This window comes from Onychomys torridus, chromosome 23 (assembly GCF_903995425.1).
Source record: "Onychomys torridus chromosome 23, mOncTor1.1, whole genome shotgun sequence".
NCBI classification, from domain to species: Eukaryota; Metazoa; Chordata; class Mammalia; order Rodentia; family Cricetidae; genus Onychomys; species Onychomys torridus.
The window spans coordinates 58768421-58794581 of record NC_050465.1 but is presented as its reverse complement, the minus strand read 5'-3'; the positions used below and the strand labels follow the sequence as shown (position 1 = coordinate 58794581).

General features: G+C 47.5%; 2 protein-coding genes across 8 annotated transcripts in view; one reads left to right on the top strand and one right to left on the bottom strand.

Annotated features, from left to right (window-relative positions):
* Znf142 (zinc finger protein 142) overlaps nucleotides 1-885 on the top strand; it is a 21394-nt gene extending 20509 nt beyond the window's left edge. For all 5 annotated transcript variants that reach the window (XM_036172878.1, XM_036172877.1, XM_036172876.1 and 2 more), the window contains one exon: nucleotides 1-885. This exon is cut by the window's left edge and continues 25 nt beyond it. In XM_036172878.1, the coding sequence (XP_036028771.1) occupies nucleotides 1-445 (445 nt within the window). In that variant the 3' untranslated portion in view covers nucleotides 446-885.
* Nucleotides 886-1403: 518 nt separating this feature from the next.
* On the bottom strand, nucleotides 1404-26161 carry Plcd4 (phospholipase C delta 4). 3 transcript variants are annotated; one of them, XM_036173537.1, is made up of 18 exons: nucleotides 25774-26161; nucleotides 22171-22226; nucleotides 21883-22041; nucleotides 20596-20824; nucleotides 18495-18624; nucleotides 16932-17163; nucleotides 12234-12435; nucleotides 11319-11463; nucleotides 10300-10452; nucleotides 7196-7381; nucleotides 5885-5980; nucleotides 5603-5759; nucleotides 4956-5072; nucleotides 4122-4294; nucleotides 3276-3411; nucleotides 2384-2533; nucleotides 2198-2305; nucleotides 1404-1645 (listed from the first exon to the last, which is right to left on the bottom strand). In XM_036173537.1, the coding sequence occupies exons 1-17, from the start codon at nucleotides 26127-26129 to the stop codon at nucleotides 2199-2201; spliced, it is 2784 nt and encodes a 927-aa protein (XP_036029430.1). In that variant the 5' UTR covers nucleotides 26130-26161; the 3' UTR covers nucleotides 1404-1645; nucleotide 2198. The 3 variants fall into 3 exon arrangements, with proteins under 3 accessions (XP_036029430.1, XP_036029429.1, XP_036029431.1); XM_036173536.1 differs by having other exon boundaries at nucleotides 7196-7384; nucleotides 25774-26160; XM_036173538.1 differs by lacking the exon at nucleotides 5885-5980 and having other exon boundaries at nucleotides 7196-7384; nucleotides 25774-26159.

Genomic DNA, 26161 nt, shown 5'->3' with positions numbered 1-26161 from the left:
GTGTGAGTACTGTACCAACCGGGCTGATGCGCTGCGCGTACACCGGGAGACACGACACCGAGAGGCACGGGCTTTCATGTGTGAGCAGTGTGGCAAGGCATTCAAGACACGCTTCCTGTTGCGCACCCACCTGCGCAAGCACAGTGAGGCCAAGCCCTACGTGTGTAATGTTTGCCACCGTGCTTTCCGCTGGGCTGCTGGCCTGCGACATCATGCCCTTACCCATACCGACCGCCACCCATTCTTCTGCCGTCTCTGCAGCTACAAAGCCAAGCAGAAGTTCCAGGTGGTCAAGCATGTGCGCAGGCACCACCCTGACCAGGCCGACCCCAACCAGGGTGTGGGCAAAGACCCCACCACTCCCACAGTGCACCTACATGATGTGAAGCTGGAAGACCCCAGCCCTCCTGCTCCTCCTGCTCCCCCGACTGGACCTGAAGGCTGAGCCCCTATCCCACCTCTGGTGTAGGAAGAACATATAGTCCAAGACATGCAAACTGGGACTGTAGCTAGCCTGAGGAGCTTAGGTCCTGAAGGAGGGTTGGCTTTGGGATGTCAGTGTGGCTGGAACACACTCCCCACCCTTGGGACTCTGGCCTTTGAAATTAACAGCTATGGAAAAGATAGGCTTGGACTAACACGTGGATTTCTCCTTGAGTAGCACTATGGTTTTAACCTGCAACTGGACTGCCTGTGTTTACTGTTGTTGCCTCAGAGTCCCTGGCTATAGGGTTCTGTTTTATTCACTCCATTACCTCTTCCTTCTTACTGCTTCAAGTCCTGGGTTTGTTTCACCATTTTCTAAACAGTTTGTACCTAATTGCATGTGTTCCTGTGCCCAGTGCTCTGTAAGCATGTGAAAGAGAAGATTACCAGTTAACGATGTGTCTGGATCCCTGTCCTATCATTCCTAGGTTGTCGTCTGGATTTGCCCTGTCTCTTCCCAGGCCTCTTTGTCCTTTCTTCCACCTCAGAGAGGTTCTGCAACTGACCAGGTTATCTGTCCTGACTCTTCCCTCGTGCCCTGTTTCAAGCTCTTTTTGTCAGAAGAGGATTGCCACCCATTCCGCTTCCTCCCGGAAGCAGCTTTAATCAGTCAGAAGACTGGTCCAGCAGCTGCATCAAGGAATACAAGCATCTAGGCAGTGTAAAGGCCCAACTGGGAAGGCCACACACCCTGTCCCTTTGTTCCATCCCTTATGAGCCTCTCTTCTGTGCCCTTTCTGTGTAGCACATGGAGGAGAGCCCTTGGAAACCTTGATTCTCTGCATGCTTACACACACACACATACTTCCCTTTCTTCCCAACAGTGACAGCCCATACATCCACCTGACTACTCAAATGCTGCCCCCCACCACCCCATACATCTCCTTCTTGCCTCATAATGACAGACCATACGGGAGCCAAATTGGACAGAGAAGCTCTATTTAGACCAGCTAAGGAGCAGCAGTCCAGTGGGGACTCAGGGCTGTGCATTGTTCTCTAGACAGTCGTAGTTCTGGGGTCAGGCATCCTTCCCCAACCTTTGCCTGGGAGCCTTGATCCTTGATTGATCCTTTCGTTGGCTCTGGATTTTGAGAGACTTGTAGGTTGGAGGGGATAGTGCTTCTGTAGATTTCTCTGCTTCGAGTCCCTCCCTGTGTTTCTAGTCAGAGATGATGGGAGAGATTAACAGAAGATCTGGGGATGGGACTAAGCCTAGGGCAACAATAAGGAGGGAACTCCAGCACAGAGTGCACAACAGGAAAGGGCCGGAAAGACTAGATGAAAGATCAGCTCCTAGGGGACTGTAGAGAGAGCTCTGCGGCTAAGAGCACTGACTGCTCTTCCAGAGGACATGTGTTCAAGTCCCAGCACCCTCATGGCAGCTTACAATTGTCTGTAACTCCAGTTCCAGGAGACCAGACGCCTATGGCAAAAACCACCAATGCACATAAAAAGATCAAGTCATAGTTTTGTTTAAGAAGGGCAAGGTATACTGGGCCTAGTGGCTCATGCCTTTAATCTCAGCACTCTGGAGGCAGAGGCAGGTGGATTTCTGAGTTTGAGGCCAGCCTGGTCTACAGAGTGAGATCCAGGACAGCCAGAGCTACATAGTGAGACCCTATCTTAGGGGAAAAGGGGGAAGGGCGAGGCAATTTTGTACCTTAACATCTAAAGCCCACCTATGTATCTACTCTTGCTATGTAATACACACCTCAGGATTCATCCACCTCCAAGTCTTCCCGCATGCAGGTATATACAAAGATGGAAGCTGGGTGGAGGCTAGTGCCATCTCTGGAGAGCAAGGATATGTGTCGGTAACCTGAAAATGGGCAGAAGATCTTTATTAGGACAGGAGCCAGAGTTGGGATATTGGCCAGGAGTCCAAGGACTGCCTCACCTTGTTTCACACAGGTCCAGGGCAGGGTGTATTGACCAATAAAGCTATTCCGGGATTTCCAGTTATAATCCTTTACCACAAAACGCAGTATAGCAAGTTCAGGCACCCGGACCCGGAAACAGAATGTCTGCCCCCAGTAGGGATTAATACCTGAAGTGGAGAGAGGAATAAAGAAACACACTGGGGGCTGGAGAGATGACTCAGAGGTTAAGAGCACTGACTGCTCTTCCAAAGGTCCTGAGTTCAATTCCCAGTGCCCACATGGTGGCTCACAACCATCTGTAATGAAATCTGGCACCCTCTTCTGTGAACATAAGTAGATAGATAGATAGATAGATAGATAGATAGATAGATAGATAGATAGATAGATAAATGTTTAAAAAAAAAAAAAAGGAACACACTGACCATCTTCATTAGGCCATATTTAGTTATTTTCCCAGAATTCTCATTTAATCTACATTGCCAGTCAGCATTTTACAAGTGAGGACTGTGTAACATGCAGAGGCAGGGGCTAGAGAAATGGCCCAGAAGTTAATAGCACTTGCTCCTTTTCCAGAGGACCTGACTTCAGTTCCAAGAGCCCACATATGATGGATCATGGCTGCCTATAACCCAATACAGGGAATCTGAAGCCGCTTGGCCTTGTAGGCACACAGAGGTGGTACGCACACTAAGATAAAAAAATTAAAAAAAAACCTTTCAAAATAAAAGCCATAAGGAATTTTCCCCAATTTACTAGTCTGTAAAGGAGGTCCAGGATTTCCTGGACTGTGTCGCTCTGCCTCCCATGGGGTTGCACAGAAACATGGACCGCTGTGACCACACCAACTGGGAGACAGCATAGAAAGCGATTGGCAGTCTGGCCCTACACTTCCCGTGTCCAGTCCCTCACCATTGTTGTCCACATAGTCGGTCTCTTGCTGCCTGGTGTCTTCAGGAACACCAAAGAGCTCCACTTTCACCAGCGGATCCACAACGGACCTCTCTTTGGTGTCGTCCACTTTGGGGAGCCGTTGACCACTGATGACCTGCAACCAGGGTACTAGAACTTCATGAGTCCCTGCTCAGCCCAGCCCTCCCTCACCCAGCCTCACACCCCGGAGAGAAGAGGACTTTCTCTATAGCTCCATAGACTGCAGAACTAGTCCTGCAGATGAGATGGTGCTCTAGTTTCCAACCTGACATTTTAAATGAATCCAGAGGCTTGGAAGCAGGCACAGCAATGACGACAGCCTTTTCTGTAGCACCTACTGTGCCCCGGGGCTTGTAAGCACTTTTAACAGCTAGTCCTCACAACCCTGTGAAGCAGGCTATGGAGCATTACCCCTATCTTGCAGGTGAGTTTCCTGAGGTGACAACCTGCCTAATGATGCACAACTAAAAAGTGATTTGAAACTAGGCAGTTGGCTCCAAAGTCTGCAACTGAATCAGGCTGTCCTCCCTCTTCTGAAAAAAATTATTCTATATAGTTATTTATTCATTGATTTGAGACTGTCTCACTGTGTAGCTCTAGCCTGGGATTAAAGGTGTGAGCTACCACTCCTGGAAGAGAATTTTCAACCAATTACAGTCCTGTCAGGTTGAGCCAGCACACACTTCTTTTTTTTTTTGCCAGAGCTGAGGACCGAACCCAGGGCCTTGCACTTTCTAGGCAAGCGCTCTACCACTGAGCTAAATCCCCAACACACACACTTCTATTCCAGCTATTCCGGGTTCTTCCCAACAGTTTCTGTCATACCTGCACTAAGAGGGTCTTAGCCTTATAAGGACTGATGGGCTTCTCAGGATTGAAGGTACTCTGGATATCACAGAGGAATTCTGGCTTCAGCACATAGCCAGAACCACCATTCTGGCGGAAGAACCCATCACAGATGTCCATGGCACTCCCTGCAGTCTGCATATTCATCGCCACTGAGCATCCCAGGAAAGAAAGAAAGAAAAGGTCACCTTGGGAACTGGGTGTGATGGTACATGTAAACTCAGCACTCAGGAGGCAGAGGCAGGAGGACTCCTGTAACTTCAACACCATCCTAGTCTACACAGCAAGTTCTAGGCCAACCAGGGCTACAAACCCTATTTCTCCCTTCCCCTTCCTGGCTCCTCCTTTCTCCCTCTCTTCCCCTCCCCACTCTTTCTCTCTCATACACACACACACACACACACACACACACACACACACACACGCGCGCGCGCGCGCACACACACACACACACACCTCTCTTATAAACACCTAGGCGTGTGTATATTACATGAACGCACAGACATCCTCCTTGGCCCTCTAGCCCCTCTTTTGGGGGAATTAGAAGACAGTAGGGGTAAGGATGCCTGCTGGAGCTGGGTAACATACTTGGAGGACCGAGGAAGGGAAGACAGATGGAAACCAGCTTAGGCCATAGAGCAGAGCATGAGCCTCTGCCGTGCCTGCTGGAAGCATTCCAATAGACAGCACCCTTTCTCAACTTTGCTTACCCTAGCTCTCTTTTAAAACATCCCGGCCCTATTTCCACTAGGGACTTTACCTCCCATCAGCTGATCCTCCACTCCCTCCTCCCTGTCTCTGCTGCCTCCTCACCCATCTGGCAGCCTGCATTCCAGAGTTCCTGGGGGTGAAAGTTGGATGAATCTGTCCTCAGACGACTGGGATACACACGGCATAACTGCCTGGCATTGTGCTGCACAAACTCGTTGCCTGTGAAAAGGTACAGGGAAGGAGATGGAGGTTCTGTCTCTGAGGTAGGTCCTCCCAATTCTCCAGTCCTAAGGACCCTTTCTACTTACTTCACTCTTGAAATCTGAGCTGGCTCCAGAAAGGTGGCCACCTCCCCCAAATTTTCTTCTCCCTAGAGCTTTGTGTCCACTATTCACAAATCTTTTCGTGGGTTGGGAATGTAACTTAGTCAAGCGCTTGCCAAGCAGGCCTAACACCCTGGATTTGCACCCCAGCACTGCACAAACTGGAAACGGTGGTGTACGGGGCAATCCTAGAGCTTAGGAGGTAGAGACAAGAGGATGCGAAGTTCAAGGTGACCCTCAGTTACAGAGCGTGTCTGAGGTCAGACTGGACTCTGGGAGTCTGTCTTTGAAACCAAGTCACTTTTCTCACTGCCTGCCCTAAGAAGTGTCTTAACTCCTCCATCTCTCTAGTGCCCCCGTTCTGTTTCTGGGGCTCACCTACCTGCCTGCCAGGCCTGAAGTTACCCATCCCACTTCTCTCCTGACCTGCCTCCTTGATAAGGTTCTTGGCCTTGGTCTCAGAGAAGGATGAAATATCGCAGATGTGGTAATTTTCTTTGGAATGAGTGAAGCTGCAGAAGGGGGCAGTCCTCAAGTAGACAACCAGGGCAGACAGGTCTGGGCACAAGATGGTCGTGCAATCCTGGAAGAGAAAGTGGACAGGAAGATGGTATTGAGTTCGGAGTGATCTGGAGAGAAGAAGCTAGTGCCCATCCAACTTCAGCCTCTGCCCAAAGCCTCCCCACTGTATTCTCCCTCCTGCCTCACCTGGTTGGACAAGAAAAAGGACACAGGAATGGAACTAGGAGCATGGACCAAAATGTGACCACAGATAAGCAGACAAGCCATCGGACACGCCAAAACCTGGGGGTGAGGATGGGAATAAAGGCAGTCTGCATGTACTGCTCAGATCAGTTTCAGTTCTGCGTTTGGAAGGCCTTCTCTATGCTACATCTTGGTTGACCAGTCTTTATTATTTTTAAACAGAGAGGCATCAGTCATCCTGCCTCTCTTAAAAACAAACGAACAGTAACATTTGGTCAAAATGTATACATGGTCTTTGCATGATGGTACATGCCTTTAATCCCAGCACTCAAGAGACGGAAACAGGTGGCTCTCTATGAGTTTGAGTCTAGCTTGGTCTAGATAATGAGTTTCAGGTCACCCAGGGATACATATCAAGACTGTCTCAAAAAACAAACAAAAAGTATATGAACGCAGTCAGATTATGTCAAAGTATGCAGGTGGTCACCAAATCCACACCTGTAAGGATGTGAGGACACCAGAACATTTTCTTTGGATTTATCTCCTGATTTCCATCCCTAAAAATGACAACAGGTTTAAACACCATGGCTTCAGCACAGGATAATAATAAATCAGCTGAGTAAGCCATGTAAGTGCACTGGAGACAGAAATGCAGACTTCACACCTGGATCTCTGTGGTTCCACCAGTGGTACATTTTCTCACCTGGCCTCCCTATATCTGGATACTTCTGGCTCCTCCTCAAACTGCATCCTTTCCAAAACACTTTCTCTAACTTATCCCATTATAGCTGAGGTCACAGCTATTAGTGGTCCAGTAACTTCCTATTCAGCCAATAAAATAGCTACAGAGAGAGAGAGACGGAGACAGAGAGAGACAAAGGGAGAGACCAACAGCCTTCAGATTTGCCTTTAAGGATTTTGTGAAGGACAAAGTTGTGTCCAGAGTCACTTAGCTCCTTCATCTCCTGCCTTCCTTGTCTTCTTTCTTGAACTTACATAAGTACCCATCAGGCCAGAACCACCTACCCCATGTCACTTAGACCCAGGAAAGTCAGGTGAGGGCTGCAACTAGAATGGCTCGATATTTATCAATTTTGAATAAGAAGCTTTGTCCAAGACTTCATGATCCAAGAAGTTGGAAACCCATTGCAATAGATGTGTAGATGGCAATATGTAATGTATAGAGATGCTGGCCTCTTTCATTTTTCTCCTTGGCTCTCCACCCTGCCTGGATCTAGACTCTTCAGTAACTGGCCCTCACCTTGTGATGCATGCTGACCAAATGTCATTCCAAAATAACTAATCCAGACTCACCTTACTGTCCTTGTTTCCAGAGACCAGCTCCTGGGACTCGGGCTGAACCTGAGTGTCCAACACAGGGTAGGGGTCTGGATCCAGCTCTGACCTGTCATCTTTGTCTAGTTCTTCCTCTTCTTCCTCAACCTCAACCTCTTCAATTGTCCTTAACTTCCTTCCTTTCACCAAGATCTTCCCTCGAAGCTGCTAGGGAACAAAAACAAAGAGACCTGTCTACTTGTCTGCTCAAGCCCCTCCCGAAGATAGCAGATGTCTCACCATCTCAAAGGCCAAAGAGAGTGAGTCACCAGAAGTTTCCCAGAGGGTTTGATACATATGGTAGAGAGTCACTTATTCTCAAACAAACTTACAATGTTTCTATCCATATGAAAAACAATCAATGGGTCCTCACTCACATTTTACACACTGAAAACTCCCTTAAGTGAAAGGTTGACATATATAAAGCACATAGGAGTATGAAGAGAGAGAATGTTTTTTGAAGTCTTATCCTTTAGAAAGGATATGAATTGGGAGTAGGTGGCTCAGGCCTGTAGTTGCAGCACTCTGAATGGAGGCAGGCAGGACTAGATGCTAAGGCGGGTCAAGCATGCATGTGCATGCTGTAATCCCAGCACTCAAAAAACTCAGAGCAACAACAAAAACAAGCCCTTCTATCCAATGTTTGCCATTACGAATCATCTCACTATGGAGTTGCTTGCAGTTATTCTGTTCTGTTGGTCGGAGTATAATTTGGTATTTTTTTCTAGAGAGCAACTCGGCAAAAATAATCAAAATTGTCAAAATGCAATCTCCTCCTCCTCTCTCTCTCTCTCTCTCTCTCTCTCTCTCTCTCTCTCTCTCTCTCTCTGTGTGTGTGTGTGTGTGTGTGTGTGTGTGTGTGTGTGTGTTTTGAGAAAGGGTCTCATGTAGCACAGGCTGACTCCCAGCTCACAATGTACTAGAGACTGGCCTTGAACTCCTGAACCCCCTGCTTCCACCTCCTGAGTTTGGGAATCACCACCTCCGGCTAGAATGTAAACTCCTTGGCTGGCAGTTGTGTACACCACACAATACCACCACCAGTGTACCTAGAATACAAATGCTTTAACTCAGAAATTCAAAGAAAGAATAAATAGACAAAGTGCATGGACAGGATGAAAATTAACAACCTAATTGTCTCCTAAATGTGTAACTGAATAAATTAGAGCCCTACACGGCACTGGCATAAAACAGTACACTGAAGAACTAGTAAGAGGAAAAGAAAAGAAAGAAAGAAAGAAAGAAAGAAAGAAAGAAAGAAAGAAAGAAAGAAAGAAAGAAAGAAAGAAAGAAAGAAAGAAAAGTTCTTATACCTTTAATCCCAGCCCTCAAGAGGCAGAGGCAGGCAGGTCTCTGAGTTTGAGGCCAGCCTGGTCTACACAATTGGTTCCAGGTCCGTCAAGGCTACACAGAGAAACCCTGTCTCAACAACAACAACAACAACAACAACAAAAAAAAAAGATATGTGGCTGGGGATGTAATTTAGTGGGTACTACTTAAACCTGGTGTGGTGGTACATACCAGGCATCATCCCAACACTCAGGAGGTAGAGGCAAGGAGATCATGGGTACAAAGGCAGCCTGGGCTACATGGGACCTTGTCTCAAAAAAAGAAAGAAGAGAAAGAGAGAGACAGAAAAAGCTGGGTGGTAGTCTCTCACATTTTTAATCCCAGTACTAAGGAGGAGGCAGAATGAGGCAGATCTCTGAGTTTGAGGCGAGTCTGATATATGGAGTTCCAGGACAGCCAGGCTATGCCAAGAAACCCTGTCTCAAAAAACAAAAAAGAGGAAAAGACATTCATGAAAATACACTTACGATATGAAATGAGAAAATATGAACAGTAACCCCACTCATAGTTTTTCTTTCTTTTTTTTTTTTTAAGATTTATTTATTTATTATGTATACAGAAGAGGGCGCCAGATCTCATTACAGATGGTTATGTAGGTGCTGGGAATTGAACTCAGGACCTCTGGAAGAGTAGTTGGTGCTCTTAACCTCTGAGCCACCTCTCCAGCCCCATAGTTTTTCTAATATGAATGTGTGTGTGTGTGTGTGTGTATGTGTGTATTTGTTTAAGCTTAAAAATCTATTGATGGTGCTGAAAATGTGGCAGAGTACTTCCTTAGCATGGACAAAGCTCTGGGTTTGAGCTCCACCATATCATAAATGGACTGTCATGGCACATGCCTGTAATACTAGTACTTGGGAAGTGGAGGCAGGAAGAACAGCGGCTCAAGGAAAGGTCATCCTCAGCTACATATCACTATCCTGAGACCAGCCAGGGCTTCATGAGAACCTGTCTCCAGAAGGAGGAGGAGGAGGAAGATGAGGAAGAGGAGGACGTGGTGGTGGTGGTGGTGGTGGTGGTGGTGGTGGCAGCCGAAAGTAGCTGGTAGCACAGCATGTGCTTAGCATGAGTGAGGTTCAGGGAACAGTGAAAACAAATTCACTGGGGCCAGCAAGATGGCTCAGGGGGGAGAGGCACTTGCCGAAAGCCTGGTAATGTGAGTTTGAACTCCAGGACCTCCATGAGACGGAGAGAACCGACTCCTGTTGGCCTCCACACTCATGTTTGCCATGGCACATGCACCACCCCCCTCTGCCTCAAAACCAACAAATAAATAAATAAATACATAAATAAATGAATAAAATATTCTTAAAAATCTATTCATTATATACCGCCATGAAAGTGTTTGGGATCATAATGGGGAAAATTCCCCTTTCTCTATATTGCTTGAAAAGTCTGTATGAACTATCAAGAACTATTAAGGGCTAGGGAATGGAGCTTAGTACAATGTTTTCCTAGTGCGCACAATGCCCTGGGCTTGATCCCTCAAACCACAGAAACCAGGCACGGTAGTGCATGCCTGTAATCCCAGTACTTGCGAGTTGAAGAAAGGAGGGTCAGGAGTTCAAAGCCAGCCTTGGCTACATGTTTCCAAACAAAACAAAAACTCACCTGTAGGTATACTAAAAAGCAAGATGGTTCTTCTGAAGGTAGAAGAGGACTGTAGAAGAGGGAGCCACAGTGAGGGAGTGTGAAAGCCACAGTAAGGCCTGGCTGGCCCGCGGGGTCCCTACCTCTGGCGAGGGCAGCGTATCCATCAGGAGTCCATCTATGGTGGTGCTCAGCAGCTGCTCCCCCAAGATCTCGGTCAGATGTTGTGCCATGGTCCGCTGCTGCTCCCAGGTGCAGTGATTCTCCAGAGACAGGATGAGTGGGTAGTCTGTTGACTGGCAGAGGGGAGAGGATGATGCATTCAGAATTCTAAAACCCTGTGTTCCTCGGCCCCATTTATGAACTCGAATGAGTATACTGATTGCTAAACTTCCCTAGCCCTATTACAAGGCTCTGTGAGAACTTGATAGATCTCAGGCCCACTCCTTGGGACATATCCACATCTAAGGGTCACTCTTGAGACCTCAAATCTTGTAACGATACAATCTGATCCAAGTCCTTCTGAAGCCTTAGGAGTTTTCAGTCTCAGTGTGGAGGACAGGCTATTCCCCTAGTTGTGAGCTCACATTACACTCTCATATCTAGATTCCTATTGGCCCCAGCCCAACTCACCACTGTCTGTTCCCCTACCCAACCTCTCCTATACGGGTAACAGAAAGTTTTAGAAGTAGTTACTAGGAACTAGTGATTACCTGTATGAATACTAATTACTAGTAACATACCCAACACTTAATCATAGTGATCCTCTAATATTTGTCTGATGCTTTAGAGTTTAAAAAAACAAAAGGAAAAAAAAAAACCTTTTATTGGCTAGGCAGTGGTGGCACATGCCTTTTTTTTTTTTTTTTTTGCACATGCCTTTAATCCCAGCCTCTGGAGGAAGAGGCAAGCAGATCTCTATAAGTTCGAGGCCAGCCTGGTCTACAAAGTGAGTTCCAGGACAGTCAGGGCTACACAGTAAAATACTGTCTTGAAAAATAAAATAATTTTCAAAACATGACACAAAACAATCAAACCTTCCTTTGCCTATATCACACCACCTGCGTTATCTCTCTACACTTCCCACCTCAGCAGACCAAGTCGGTCACATCTCCTTCAGACCTTGCCTGTTTTAGTGTTGTTCCCAACCTGGGGCTACTACCTGGAAGGCATATTGTGCTAATGTCGCCACGACATCTTTGAACAGGATACGAGAGGTCAGAGTATGTCCATGGTAAACAATGGGCTCCCCGCCAGGTCCATCCCAGACATCCACCTCCACACAGCGGCACCCCCGCTTCAAGGCCCTGCAAGAACCCCAAACCCCCAGAGGTAGGAGAGGTCAAGGTGTGATCTACCTAAGGAGATAACCTCTCCCTGCTCTGGAAAGAACAATGCTCACTAGCACCTGTCTATCCAGACCACTTCAAGTAACACATCTCCATGGAGGCATCTCAGTCCACTGGGCCCTGACTGCAGCTCACATCTATCTTCACCTAGCCCCAGCTCATCATCCTCCATAGCAAGCTTTTACATACATTGCCTTCACAATATTTCCACGATTCTGGATGTATATCCCAATATAGCACCTGGGTCATTCAAATGTCTGGTAAATCCACGCCCCCCTCCCCCCATTGATGTTGGAAACAGGGTCTTTTATCAGACAGCCTGGAACTTAGAACTTTTGTTTGTGCTGGAATTGCAGGCATGTGCCTCTCTCTCCAATAGGATTCAACTCATACATATGCTTTAAATCAGTTTAATAAGTGTCGCAGCGTTAGGAAGGTTGAGAACCACCGCTTTAAAGCAGTCCATGTACTAGCTCAAAATAAACATGAGGACCCCTGAATTCTCAGCATTTCCTAGCTTGTGATAGAGAAGAATTCAGTTTATCTGTAGGGTTTCATTGCCATCCTGCTAATAGCTAAGATGTTCTCCAAGTCTCTCAGGTACCCAGGAATCTGAGGTTCCTAAGCTCTCTTATGTTTCAGTCCCTGTTATCTGCCCCTTAGTTTCCCACAGATAGTCCATCTCATGAGCTGGACCCCCCCCCCCCCCCCCCGAACCACCACTGTACCGTATGTATCCCTCCACGCTGCTCTGGCCGCAAAGCTGGTCCCTCAGCAGGTAGGTGTTATGAGAGGAGTTGATGTAGTAATGATTCAGAGGCTGAGTCATATCCTGGTAGACCGGGAGGCAGTCTTGGTTGAAGATGTTTCCATCCTTCGAGCAGAGGTAGCTGAGGAAGCCATCCTTGCTCAGCACATGCAGCAATCTGCCTAGAGTGTGGACCACAAAAGTGAGAAGCTCTGAGGGAGAGACCCGGCACACCCATAAGCCTCTTCTCTACTCCTCTCCCCTTAGATGCCTACCCAGTCTGCAGATCCCCAATTTGCCACGTTATACTTGCCACTGAGAACAGACCTTTCCCAGCTATCTAGCCCTTTTCCTTTCCTTCTTTCTCTCTTCCTCCCTCCCTCCCTCCCTCCCTCCCTTCCTTTCTTTTTGTAAAAACACGATCTCACTATGTAGCCCTAGCTGGCCTAGAACTCTCTATGTAGTCTAGGCTTGCCTCAAACGCACAGAGATCCAGGGGAAATGGCACACACCTTTAATTTCAGCACTTAGGAGACAGAGGCAAGAGGATCTCCAAGTTTTAGGCTAGCCTGGTCTACATAGTGAGCTTCAGGATAGTCAAGAGTTACATAGTGAGATCCTATCTTGGAAACAAAACAAAACAAAAACCAACCACGCAGAGATTCTTCTGCATCCTATGTGCTTGGATTAAATGAATGTGCCACATCCTGGTATGTGCTCTCTTGTCCTCATTCGCTCGCATGTTCTCATGCGCTCGCTCTCTCTCCCGCTCGCTCGGTATATATTTGTTATTTACTTCGTGTTTGTGCATGTGTGTGCAGGGGTGCATGTGTGTGCAGGGGTGCATGTGGTATGGCACATTTGTGAAGGTCAGGGACTAGTAAGAATTGGTTCTCTCCTTCCACCACGTGGGTCCACAGGCTCAAACTCAGGTCATAAGGTTTGGCAGCAAGCACCTTACCCACTGAGTCACATTGCCAGTCCCCACCTTAATTCTTCTGAGAGCTTGTCTTTTTTAAATAAATTGTTTCTATTTCTTTTCTTTTCTTTCTTTCTTTCTTTTTTTTTTTTTAAGCTGAGGATCGAACTCAGGGCCTTGCGCTTGCTAGGTAAGCGCTCTACCACTGAGCTAAATCCCCAACCCATCTATTTCTATTAGTTTAAAAAAATCGTTTTGAGGGTTCGGGATTTAGCTCAGTGGTAGAGCGCTTGCCTAGCAAGCACATGGCCCTGGATTCGATCCTCAGCTCGGAAAAAAAAAAAAAAAATCATTTTGGCAGATGGTGGTACACACCTATAATCACATCACTTGTGAGGCAGAGGTCATTGGATCTTGACTTTGGGTTCAATGCTAGTTTTGGCCACAGTTTTTGTTGTTTTTTTTGTTTGTTTGTTTGTTTTGTTTTTGTTTTTTTTTTGGTGCCTGTCCTGGATCTCGCTCTGTGGACCAGGCTGGCCTCGAACTCACAGAGATCCTGTTGGCTCTGCCTCCCAAGTGCTGGGATTGTAGGCTTGCGCCACTACCACCCAGCATGAGGTCATGTCTTAAAAAACTAACAGACTGAACATTCTAGTCCAGTGTTATCTAAAAGAACGGTACACAACCATGAGAATGCTCTATTCCGCATTGTAGGACCCAACAGCTCCTAGATACATATATCTATGAACCTTGAAATAGGGCTTGTGTGCCTGAGGAAGTCATTTTGTAATTTTAGATGATTTTGGTCCCTTTAAATGTACATAGTCCTTGGAGCTCACGGTTATTATAAAAGACAGCACAGAATCCAGATCTAAGGCCTAAGGATATAGCTAGAAAAGTTATTAGTAGCCTGGCCAAAGTGCCTGTGCTTTCTTGTTTGGGCTGTGCAGCTATATGACCTATGCTGTGACCTCTGGTGTTTGGGGGGGAACATCTGTCAGCATCTCCTTAGACTGTATACAGTCTTGCTGAGGAAATGGTCCTTTGGTTCTTTCTATGGTCCTCATTATTCCCAGTGTGGACTTCATACAGTAACAACAGTGACTAGCAGTTACTGGGCACTTACTCCATACAAGGACATTATACATTGCAGTTCACTAACACAGTGAGGTCAGTATTATAATAGAGCTCCTGTGACAAGTTTAGACAGCTTACCCTAAGTCACATGGCTACTTGAAGTGTTGGAGCTGGGATTTGAACCCAAGCAGTCATGCCTTGTACTGTTGGGCTGTGAAGTCTCACTGAGGGTAATTTAGCCGCAGAGAGGCCTGGACAAGGTGAGGCTCATGACCGGCTTCCTAGATGTAGGTTTGATAAATCACAGAGTGAAGAATGGCAGGAATCTGGGTAGGAGGTTTCACCCTAAGGCCTCACTTCTCAACACGATGCACTGGGATTCCATCCTAACGTGTGTGCATTAGGGGACACATTGAAGCCATGGCAGGCGGAATTGATGGAATTGATCCTGCTCTGCAACAGAGGATCCCACTTTTTTCTTCAGACTTCTTTACTATTGTTTCCTGACTAGCATGGCTGTACACGCTTGGTTTTTGTTTTTTTTTTTTTTCGAGACAGGGTTTCACTTTGTAACCCTGGCTGTCCTGGAACTTATGCTGTTGATCAGACTGGCCTTGAACTCAGAGATCCGCCTGCCAGTGACTCCCAAGTGCTGAGATTAAAAAAGACTTTGCCTTCACACTCAGCTTGAGATCTTATTTCAAATTTAAGAAAATATTTTATTTTCCAAAAGTATTGTTTTAGAGTTCCTATTCTTCTCTGAGTACATCCACAAATCAGGAAGCACTGATAACTCTAACACATTGTTTGACTCTGAGCTCCAGGAGGGCATTGTTCTTGTCTGGCTTAGGCATCATGGTCTCTGTGGTGCTTGGCATAGGTCCTGACACATTATACTCAATAAGAATTCCTCTCCGGGTGGTGATGGTGTATGCTTTTAATCCCAGTACTCAGGGAAGCAGAGGCAGGCGGAGCTCTGAGTTCAAGGCCAGCCTGGTCTACAGAGCAAGTCCCAGGACAGCCAGGGCTACACAGAGAAACCCTGTCTCAAAAAACAAACAAAAAAGGAACTTGCTGAAGGGGTGAATGAATGAATGAATGAATGGGAGTGAAAGTCGAGGCCCAGCAAACCTGGATCACTTATCCATCCCAATCATCCTAGTTTATTTCATGAGAGACATTGCTTGTGGGATGACCTGGGTTTGGATTCCAGTTCCATTCTCTTTGGCTCCTGGCTTCCAGAAAGTTGTTTAATCTCTCTTATTTTTATTTTATTGTGTTTGTGTATGAACGTGGTGTAAATGTATAGTGTGTATAAGTGTGTGTGTAGAAGCCAGAGAAGGATGTCTAGTGGCCCTCGACCATTGAGACAGGGTCTCTCACTGAACCTGAAACTAGGCTGACAGCTAGCAAACCCAGGTAAGCCCCATCTCTGCCCTCCATCCCAGCACTGAGGGTACAGGCACACCTCTAGCCATGTCTGGCCTTTTACATGGGGGCTGGGATCTGAACTCAGGTCATCATGCTTGCACAGTTACCTATTGAGCTACCTCTTCAGCTCCCCATTTGGTATTTGAAGATTTGAAACCCCTGTTTTCCTATTTCTAAAACAGACTTACTAGTAGAGCCCATTTTATCAGGAAGGCTAAGATAAGAACAGAGTGTAGAGATCTTAGCACAGTGTGGGATACTCAGTGAAATCCCAATGGATTGATTATTCTCCATTTTACAAAGTTGAAGTGAGGACTAAATTAAGTGAAGAATGTGGACGTGCTTTGTAAATAATTCACTACTGACATAAACTTCTCACACTCTGAAGGGAATGGAGGGTGGAAGTGAGTCCATTAAAGGCAAAGCAGACGAGAATTTAATGATAAAGAGGGCATATTTTAGCTGTACTTGTCAAATGCATGGCCTCATCACTGCCTCAGGCCTATGCTGACTGGATTCCTGATTCAGGGGCTTAAGGACTCAGATGACCATAGAGAATGTCCAAGAATCATCAAGAATCTAACTACCATCCAAAAGAACAGTGACCGTGGAACTTGGAGCAGAAGAACCATCATGGGAAGAGGCCAGAGTGAGTGAGTGAGTGTTTTCTTCTTCCACGGGGACAAAGTTGGTATGGCGAAGGATTCCCCCGAAGTAAAGGATGTGTGTAGTGGGTAGCCATGCCAGCCTTGGCCAGGAAGTTCCAACCCCCATTGAGGCTTCGGTAATGGTCACACCCACAAGGCGGGGCTGAGGGGGGAAACTGAAGACCCAGGATGGAGAGGAGGGGCTCTCTTGGTTCTGGGACCCTGGACGCTGGAGGTCGACCGAGCAGAGTTCTCCAGAGAACACGGCCGGACTGCGCCATACCTTTCCCAGACCCTACAACCTATTCCTTCATTTGTAAGTTACCCCACAAAATAAACCTCCCTTTTAACTACGTGGAGTGGCCTTAATAATTTCACCAATATATGTGAAATGTGAGTACAGGGAAGGAAAGGGACCTCCGACTCTCCTCCTCCTGAGAGATGAAAATCTATTTCTGTGGTTCAGTAGATGACTGGAAAGGAGGCCAGGGGAGGAGTGAACTCAGCCTTCCCTACATCCGGAGAAGACTCTTGTCTCTGGGTCTTCGTTTTTTTAGCCCCTCCCCATTCCGTGTCTAGCATCTATTACATCCAGTCTCCTTACCACTCTCTGAAGGCTCATAGCGGTCAATGAATTCCAGAGCAAGGTCGGGGGCGTGGTCTTTTTCTTTCTGTTCCTCTCGAAGGAAATCCACAAACTCCAGCAGGGTCAACTTCTGTCCATCTGACGAAAAGTGCTCGAATAGCTGCTCAACCTCAGTGCGCTTAGTCAGGGCCTTATAGAACTGTACAAATTCTTCCCCTTCCAGAGTGTCAGACTGTGACACATCTGCTTCCTGCAAGAGAAGAGTCAGCCGGGAATGGGTGGACAGTGGGAAACCGTATGATCTTTTGTCCTGTAGGGTTGTATGGCCATCAAACTTCAGGAATCTCTCTCTCCCCCTAGTACTGAGGGTACCCCCTGAAACACATACACACACACACACACACACACACACACACACACACACACCCCTTTTACACAGATGCCAGGGTAGTACTTGAGTCCTGTTCTTACTTGGCAAGTACTTTACTAACAGTCATCTTCCCAGACCCTGAAAGGGGCATCTTAGCATATGTGTATAAAACTCTCACAGAACTCCTGGCATTTCATGGGCATAGAAGTCACTCCAGGAAATAAAAGGCAAAGTTTTAGCCTTATCAGTTGATAGAGGAAAAAAATTTTAACACAAAAGATTATATCTCTCGGAGGTCTGTAAATGGTTAGAAGAGAATTAGAAGTAATGGTAGATGCCTTTAATCCCAATTTAGGGTCAGGAGTTCGAGGTCATCCTCAGTTACATAGTGAGTTTGAGGTCAGTTTGGGCTACATTTGATCCCAGCTCAAAACAAACAAATAGCCAGAATCTGCCCCCTTCTCTTTAGTCACGTTGCAGATGAAATTTTGTAGTGGGCACTTGTGAAACTCTGGCTATGAACAGGAAGGTCCAACATAATGACATATTGGGTCTTTTGTTTTATTTTTTGTTTTGTTTTGTTTGTTTGTTTTTCATTTTTTTTTTGTTGTTGTTGTTGTTTTTTTTTGAGACAGGGTTCCTCTGTGTAGCTTTGGAGCCTGTCCTGGATCTCACTCTGTAGACCAGGCTGGCCTTGAGCTCACAGAGATCCACCTGGCTCTGCCTCCTGAGTGCTGGGATTAAAGGCCTGCACCACCACTGTCCGGCTTATTTTGTTTTTTTGAGATAGGGTCTCTGTGTAGCCCTGGTTGTCCCGGAACTCACTATGTAGACCAGGCTGCCTGTGAATTTACTGAGATCCACCTGCCTCTGCCTCCCAAGTGCTGGGACTAAAGGCCTGTGCCACCACCCGGCTCCAATATAATAACATGTTGTTATTTTCCTTTTTTTGTAAAAATCAGACACCAGATGGCCTGGGAATTGAACCTGGGTCCTCTGGAACATCAGTTATTGCTCTTAACCACTGAGCCACCTCTCTCCTCCCTGTTATTTTCTTTTTGTAGGGATTATGAGTCATCCTCCCAACAAGAGTGAGGGGCCAGAATCATTCACTACACCAGCCCCACTGGAGTGGTACAGGAATACACAGTAAGGGCTCAACAAATGTGTGCTGCCAAGTGGGCCCCTGCAAATCCTCCAAGCAAGCATACCTGAAAAAGACTGAGGGCATATTCTTGATCCATTTCTACATTCATCAGAAGCAGCAGCCGTCGAGCTTCTTGGAAACTCATCCTGCCGTCCTGGTTTCTGTCTCCTCGGTGGAACCATTCCCTCACCCATCCAGCTCTGGGTCAAGGCAAAAGCACCGTGTGTGCAGTGGTGTGTGTTCATCCACTGACACCGCCCCTGTCTCTCGAGCCAACCCATCCTCTACACAGCTTCTAGAATATTCTCTCCTGAACGTAAATCTATCTTGTCATTGTATGGCTCAGGTGCCTGAAGGGACCCACCTCCCTACTGTCTACAGAAAGAAACCTAGGGCGCTGGAGAGAGGGCTCAGAGGTTAAGAGCACTGGCTGCTCTTCCAGAGGTCCTGAGTTCAATCCCCAGCAACCACATGGTGGCTCACAACCATCTATAATGAGATCTGGCGCCCTCTTCTGGCGTGCAGGGATACACGAAAACAACAATGTATACATAATAAATAAATCTTAGGAAGGAAGGAAGGAAGGAAGGAAGGAAGGAAGGAAGGAAGGAAGGAAGGAAGGAAGAAATCTAAATTCTGACCTAGTCGTTAAGATGCCCTTACCCTGCCAGATCACCAGCCTCCTCAGTGTGTCTGCCTTTGCACCTCTGCCTCTCTCGGCAGCCCCTCTGAACACCCCCCCTCACCTGCTGCCTTCCGTCTCCTCTCCCCACACCTTAATCATGCTGTCCTCCCAGACAGGAGTGCCTTTGCCATCCTCTTTCTTCAGGGTAATTTACACTACTTTTCTTTCTTTCTTTGATAACATTACATGTAGTCAAGGCTAGCCTGAAACTTGCCATGTAGCCAAGGATGACTTTGACCTTCTGATCCTCCTGCTTTTGCTTCTTGGGTACAGGGATTACAGACATGCATTACCATGCCCAGTTTATGCAGTGTTGGGATCGAACCCAGGGCTTTTTGCATGCTAGGCAAGCATTCTACCAACAGAGCAACATTTCCAGTCCAAAAAAAAAAAAAAATTGGGATGGGGGGTGGCAGGGGCAGGGTTTCAAGACAGGGTTTCCCTTTTTAACAGTCCTGGAACTCACTTTGTAAATCAGGCTGGCCTGGAACTCACTGAGATCTGCCTGGTTCTGCCTCCTAAGTACTGGGATTAAAGGTGTGCACCACCACCGCCCGGCCTACTCTAGTCCAAAATTTAAGGACCCCAACTCACATGCTTTCTTCTCTGGCTCTTTCTCAGAACACTCATTTTTTTTGTTTGTTTGTTTTTGTCTTTGTTTTTCGAGACAGGGTTTCTCTGTGTAGTTTTGGTGCCTGTCCTGGATCTCGCTCTGTAGACCAGGCTGGCCTCAAACTCACAGAGATCCACTTGGCTCTGCCTCCTGGGTGCAGGGATTAAAGGCATGCATCACCACCGCCCAGCATCAGAACACTCTTAGGTAGAATCAAGCATTCCTCTAATTTGGTACTTAAATTATTTACACAAATTGGCCTCGTTAATTTTGATGTCCCTACAGCTAGGCATAATGGTGGCGAGTCTGGCTGATTGGTGCTGAGTGAATGTATACATGCATGAAGTAATGTACAATCTAGGGACTTCTTTTATACTACTGGAGGGTCTGCAACCTACTGTGTGTGTGGGGGGGGGGTGTCAGAGGCCTGGGAGTCAGTTCTCCCACCATGTGGGCTCCAGGGATTGGATTCAGGTTGTCAGGGCTTGGTGGCAGGCACCTTCACGGGTGGAATCATCTCGCTGACTTCAGTCTAGGAATCGTTAAGTGAGTCTATGCCACTGCACCCTCTAGGAGTTGCTTCCCACACCGGGGTGTCTGTTTAGCTCACAGGAGCAGCACCCTGCTTGCTCTTCTCCCTCCTCTCACTGGCCCTTCCTCCTAGCCTGGGTCCCAATTCTCATTCCCAGACTCTAACTGGCAAACCTCCATTTCTCCTTCAGATTCACCAGCTCTGTTTTGGCCTCCGAGTCTCTCCACAACACCTGGATCATTTGGCTTTTCTATCTCTGCACCCTCCCCCACCTTCCCTGGCTCTGTAGCATCTGGCCCTTTCAGTAACCCATCCACACCCTAACTGGTTGATACTGGTCCAGTTGCTCCTGGTAGTTCATGCTGGCGACAAGATCCACCAACAGCTGGAGTCCTCGCATCCACATCTGGGCCTCTTCCACACTGTTGGCCACTAGGTCCAGGTTAGGGCGGCGACCGTGGAAGACAATGGTGAAGCCTTGCTCCAGGGGGAACTCTTCTACCAGATAGCGCAGCAGCTCAGAATCATGGCCCTTCCGGATTGTCTCCACATCAGAGATGGAAACTGCCAGAGGAGAGACAGGTGAGAGCGCCGAGGACAGGGGACAGTGACCAGAACTCCTGTCTCCATGAAGACACGGAGAGAAGGAACCTGAGCTTCTGCAGGCTGAATCCCACAGGACACTGGGCAGGGTGACAGAGACCCAATGGTTCAGGAGTTCACATGAGTCAGCACGGCAAGTAGGTTCAGCTAGACCCGGCAAGATCTGACTCCCAGCCATCAGCTGGCAGTGTGGAGACCCTCAGTGTCCACATCTTAAGTGGCGGATGGTCCCTGTTCATGGAAGGTCCCAATGGTTCTCACAGGAGAACTAGTGGGGATGACAAATACATCCATCTGTAGAATAGACACACCCAAAGAGTATATAGTGTTTGCCTGTGTTTCAGGCTTGCAGGTCTCCACTTTCAAGTTACAGAGAAGGGAGCCAGAGAAATTCTTCCATTCCCTACCTCAGCTCGGGGTAGTGTGGTTCATGAGTACAGATTATGTCTCTAAAGCAGACTCTGTTTATTCTGTGATCAAGTGTTTAAATGTATTATAAAGAGCTTGGCCAACAGGATGAACACTGTTGGGGATGTATTTTGTGCTCTGAAGTATTGTAATGTCTAACATTTGGGAAACCTGTCCAGGTTTCAGGTCTCATGCTAGGTGTTTTACACATTAGCTCATCAAGTCTCTATAATTTACAGATAGGGTGCAGGTTAACCCCATTTTGTAGATGAGAAACCTCAGTTCAATTAAGTAGTTTGTCCAAAGCTACTCACCCAGAAAGTGGCAGAGCCAGTTTTAATTCGGACAGATCACAGTCATAGTGACCATAATAAATAACTCATCATGTGCCAAGGCTTTTCTAAACTTCCTATGTGTAATGACTAAATTAATCTTCATTACAGTCTTACAAAGGCAAAGGCTGGCTTGTCGTCTTGTATAGAGCCACATAAGTGGGCCTGCACAAGAGACCACTGTTACAGGATCCTGGCCCCTCCCCTGCCCTCCAACTTCTGGATCCCTCAGAGACCTGTCCACCTATCTACCCACCCATAGCTATCAAGGTCACTCACAAGTGGGCTTGGCTATGCCGTCGGCCTGCCGTGCATGCCAGACTGTCATGCCGTCATTCTGAAGTCTGAAGAATCTTAGCTTCTTCCAGGTTTTGGTCCTCACCTTGCGCATCATGGTGCCTTCTTGCATCAGCAGCAGGTCCTGATCAGTGGTCAGTCCTGAGTCAGGAAAAGCAGGGACTTGTTGTGGGGAGGCAGGAGGGCCCAGAGGAGCTCTGTAACCAGGGTCTAACCTCCTTTATTCCCCAGGCTTTCCTCCCAGACCTCTTCCCCTGCAGGGGTACTCACGGTCTTGAATCTGAGATGCCATTACCCACTGCTCCACCAGCTGGTGCCAGAGTCCCCTAAAGAAACAAAGAGGAGCAGAGGGCTTTGGGTGAGTTTAAGAGAACAAGAGAAGGAACCCAGGGTTTCCTGAGTGGCATGTATCAGGCATGTACTTCATCTAGTTTGTAGCTATGTGCACTTCTGAGTTTGCTGACTCTGAGCCTTAACTGTCTCAATTCATGCACAGATTAGAATTTAAACTAAGATACATAGATCTATCTTTGTTAGCTAGTTTTCATGGCTCTCTCCAGGGAGGACTAAAGCAGGGCATGTTCCAAACACTCTCTTGCTACCTACACTCAGTAGGTAACATTGCTCCACACCTTGCTCATGCCCCATGTCCTCATTATTAGGGTCTACCATCTTGCAGCCAACACTTATCAGAGACTAGCCTCTGTCTACACCCTAGCTGTCTCTCCTCCAGGTAGGAGATTTTTTATTCCTGGAGCCCTGTTTACACTCTCATGTACACTGTGTCAAATTCCTAAAGAGCTGGGGCAGAATCTTTTTTCTTTCTTTCTTTGAGCAGAGTCTCATGTAGCCAAGACTGGCCTTGAACTCCTGATCCTCTTGTTCCCACCTACAGAGTGCTAGGATCACAGATGTGAACCACTATAACCAGCATGACATTCCACATTTTGTTGTTGTTGTTTTTCAAGACAAGCATTTCTCTGTGTAGCCCTGGCTATTCCAGAACTCACTCTGTAGACCAGGCTGGCCTTGAACTCACAGAGGTCTGCCTGCCTCTGCCTCCTGAGTGCTGGGATTAAAGCCATGCACCACCGCACCTGGCAGTAAGTGACTCTAAGGACAGTGTAAGAGTCAATGAAAATACGACTTCCCTGACTTAAAGACCTGGAGAGGGCTCTCTAAGGGGGTAGGGGAGTGAGGGGCGAAAAGGAGGGACAGTTTTTTGGGAGAGAAACAGCTGTGGCAGGTTCAGGAAGAAAGTTTTATTAGCTGAGGCTGAGTATGTGCTTCTAGCTGAGACAAGAAGAGCCCTCTAAATGGAAGAAGGGACTGAACATGTGCCTTCAGAGGCAGAAAGCACCTCCTTTCCTAGGTATGGATGCACTGTTTGGAATGGTCACACAGCTTCAAACTGCTGTATGAAGACTGGAGGAGGCAGTAATAATGTGTCACTCTTACATTCCATAGGTGCTCAGAGCACAGTAGGGTGAGGGTGACCTGAGCTTGAAGCCTATCCCGGGCCGAAATCTCGCCTTCAGTCTCCTCTAAATTTCAGCTTCCACCTTGTGGGCACAGGACTCTTGGGCTTGGAAGAAGACAGAACTACCTTCTCTGTTCCTGTGTCCAGGAGCCTTACATGTCCTGAAACATGGGAAGCCTGAGAACAGAGCCCAGGAGCCAGAACAACTTCCTAAACCAGCCTTGGAAAACTGCTTTGCCAACCCTCCCCTCCCCCCAGCTAACCTGGCCCCATTCCAGAGCAATGGTCTTAACTTGTAGCTATGGGATGTAATGGTCAAGAGAACTCCAGCAGCACCTCAGGAAGCCACAGCATCTGAGACCTGAGCTTCGGAGGAGACTGAAGACCAGGAAGCCTGGCTGTCCTGCCAGACTCATTCAGTGACAGGTCTAGCTACAACCGGTGCAGAGCTCACCAACTCTTCCCTTAGAAAGGGCCTCCTCCAGCAGGCAGGTTGAAGGGAGGCCAGGAATCAGTGAGGGACACTGATGATCTCTCTCTCCTCTCCGTCATCTTCTGAGCCCCCTATATCCCACCGAACAAGTTTCTTTTCTGCCCACTGTCTTGCCTTCCCCATCCCATGCCTAACCTCTTTCATTTCCCTTCTTCCTAGCTCACTCTTCTCTCACAATCCTCTCTGTTCACTCGTCATGCTTTTTATGTTCTCTTCTTATCCTTCTCCTCATCCTTTTTCCCCATCACCTCTTCCTGCCATTCCCCTCCCTGATCTCCACTAAGCCCCAGTAGCTCTGGGTCTCAGCCCCTTTATGGATTTTGAGCCTAGCGTCCAGGAGAGAGGGCACTTTGGTTTGAACGCTCAGGAGCATGCCCCTCCTCTCAGCCCCACTTTTCCCTGTATCCTAGGAGACTGACAAACAAAGTGCCCAAAGAATGTGTTAGAACCTACATGTTCTAGGGCTCGGTGTTTCTGCTGGTGTCTGAAAGGAAGGCTGGTCACAACGGATGCAGGTGCAGTGGGGTGAGAAGAACAAAGGGTTTGGGAGAGGGGACACCAGTAAGGACACAGAGGAGTAAATCTCAGAGTGAGAGAGACTGGGTCAGCCAGGCACAATGGGACTCTTAGCACTTGGGAGGGAGAAGCAGAAGGATCAGGTGTTCAAGGTCATCCTTGACTATGTAAGAAGTTTGAGGGTTCAGAGAGAAAGAGGGAGAGAGAGAGATTAACACATACATTCGATAATAACCTCTGTAATATAGACACAAACTTCCCTAGGACTAGTGGCCCAGTATTACAGAGCAAGCAAGGTTTGGTCCTCTACCTCTAGGTGGCTTATATCACCTACAGATGGGGTTTGGAAGTGTCATCATATGTGCCAACGACATTACAGTAGGATTCAGGGTATCTCAAATTTCTCTCCAAGGGGCAGGAAGGAAGAGAACTATTTTGTCTATTTCCTTGCTAACCTGTTTCATATAAAGTAGATAGGATAGCTCTGGGCACAGGTCATATCCCTTAGCATGCTAAAACTTGAAGGCTGTCTTACAGCACGTAGACTTGAGCCTAGATCAATATCTCCAGAAGAGTGTCTTAGAATTTGCCACATCAAAATTTCCAAGGGTGAAGCATGAGAATATTTGTGGGCATCCTAACAAGCACTCTTGGTACAAAGGCAAGTCTGGAAGCCCTAAATCCCCCCATTACAGATGAAGAGGCTGTCAGCGGCCTAAAATCCCACGGCATACAGCATGCTGGCACACCAAGACCTTGCCCTGGCTCATTAAGCAGGCAAGGAACAAAACTCAAACCCTGACTCTTTCCAAGAATGTCTTAAAATTATCTCCCTAAGGAGTTCTGATACCTCAGGGGTTTTGGACAACTCTCGTTTGTTAACCCTCAACTGTCTATTAATGCATCTGATTCTACTTCTTCTCCTATTAGGGTGGTTTCACCTCTGAGAAGGGGCTTAGGGTCAGCACTCATGGCCCTGGACAGCTAAGTTTTCTCTATAAAAGGGTGTTTGACACAGCCAGAAAGAAAGGTGATTAAGCCTGGTGGTGGTGGCAGCACAGGCCTTTAACCCCAGCACTCGGGAGACAGAGGGAGGCAGATCTCTGAGTTCGAGGCCAGCTTGGTCTACAGAACAAGTTCTAGGACAGCCAGGGCTACTCAGAGAAACCCTGTCTCGAAAAACCAAACCAAACAAACAAATAAACAAAACTAAGTCAGAGGATAAACTGAAGAGAACCAGGAGGGAAGGAGGGAGTCCAGGGGAGTCTCAGGGTGGAAAAACGGAGCCTAGTTTAACCTATTCAGGATAGGTACACATCTATAGGGTTGAGTTAGGACTCAGGCAGGCTTGGGTAGAGCTTGGTTGGAGCTCCAGGACCCTTACCGTGGTAAGATAGGAATCCCGTCTGTGAGCAATGCCTCCGGAGCTCTGCAGAGCTCTCCGCTGAGAAGACTCAGCCTGGCTCCTTTTTCTCCTTTGCACTTGACTGCTTCCCCCGACTGCAGTTTACTGCTGCAGCTGGCAGAGTTACAGCCAGGGAGAAGGAACAGGGTGGGGAGAGGTGTGAGCGCTCTCCTCAGTCCAGCCTTGCTACCTCTTAAAGGCCCAGGACACCGGTCATCATGAGTCGTGGGGGTGGGGCAGCAGAAAAGGATTAAGGGAAGGATTGAGGTTGACAGGCAACACTTCTCCAGGGAGAAGGAGCCTGGCTGCCTTTTATCTTGATGCCTCCCTACCATACCGCTACTGACCCCAATCCCCCAATTGCTCT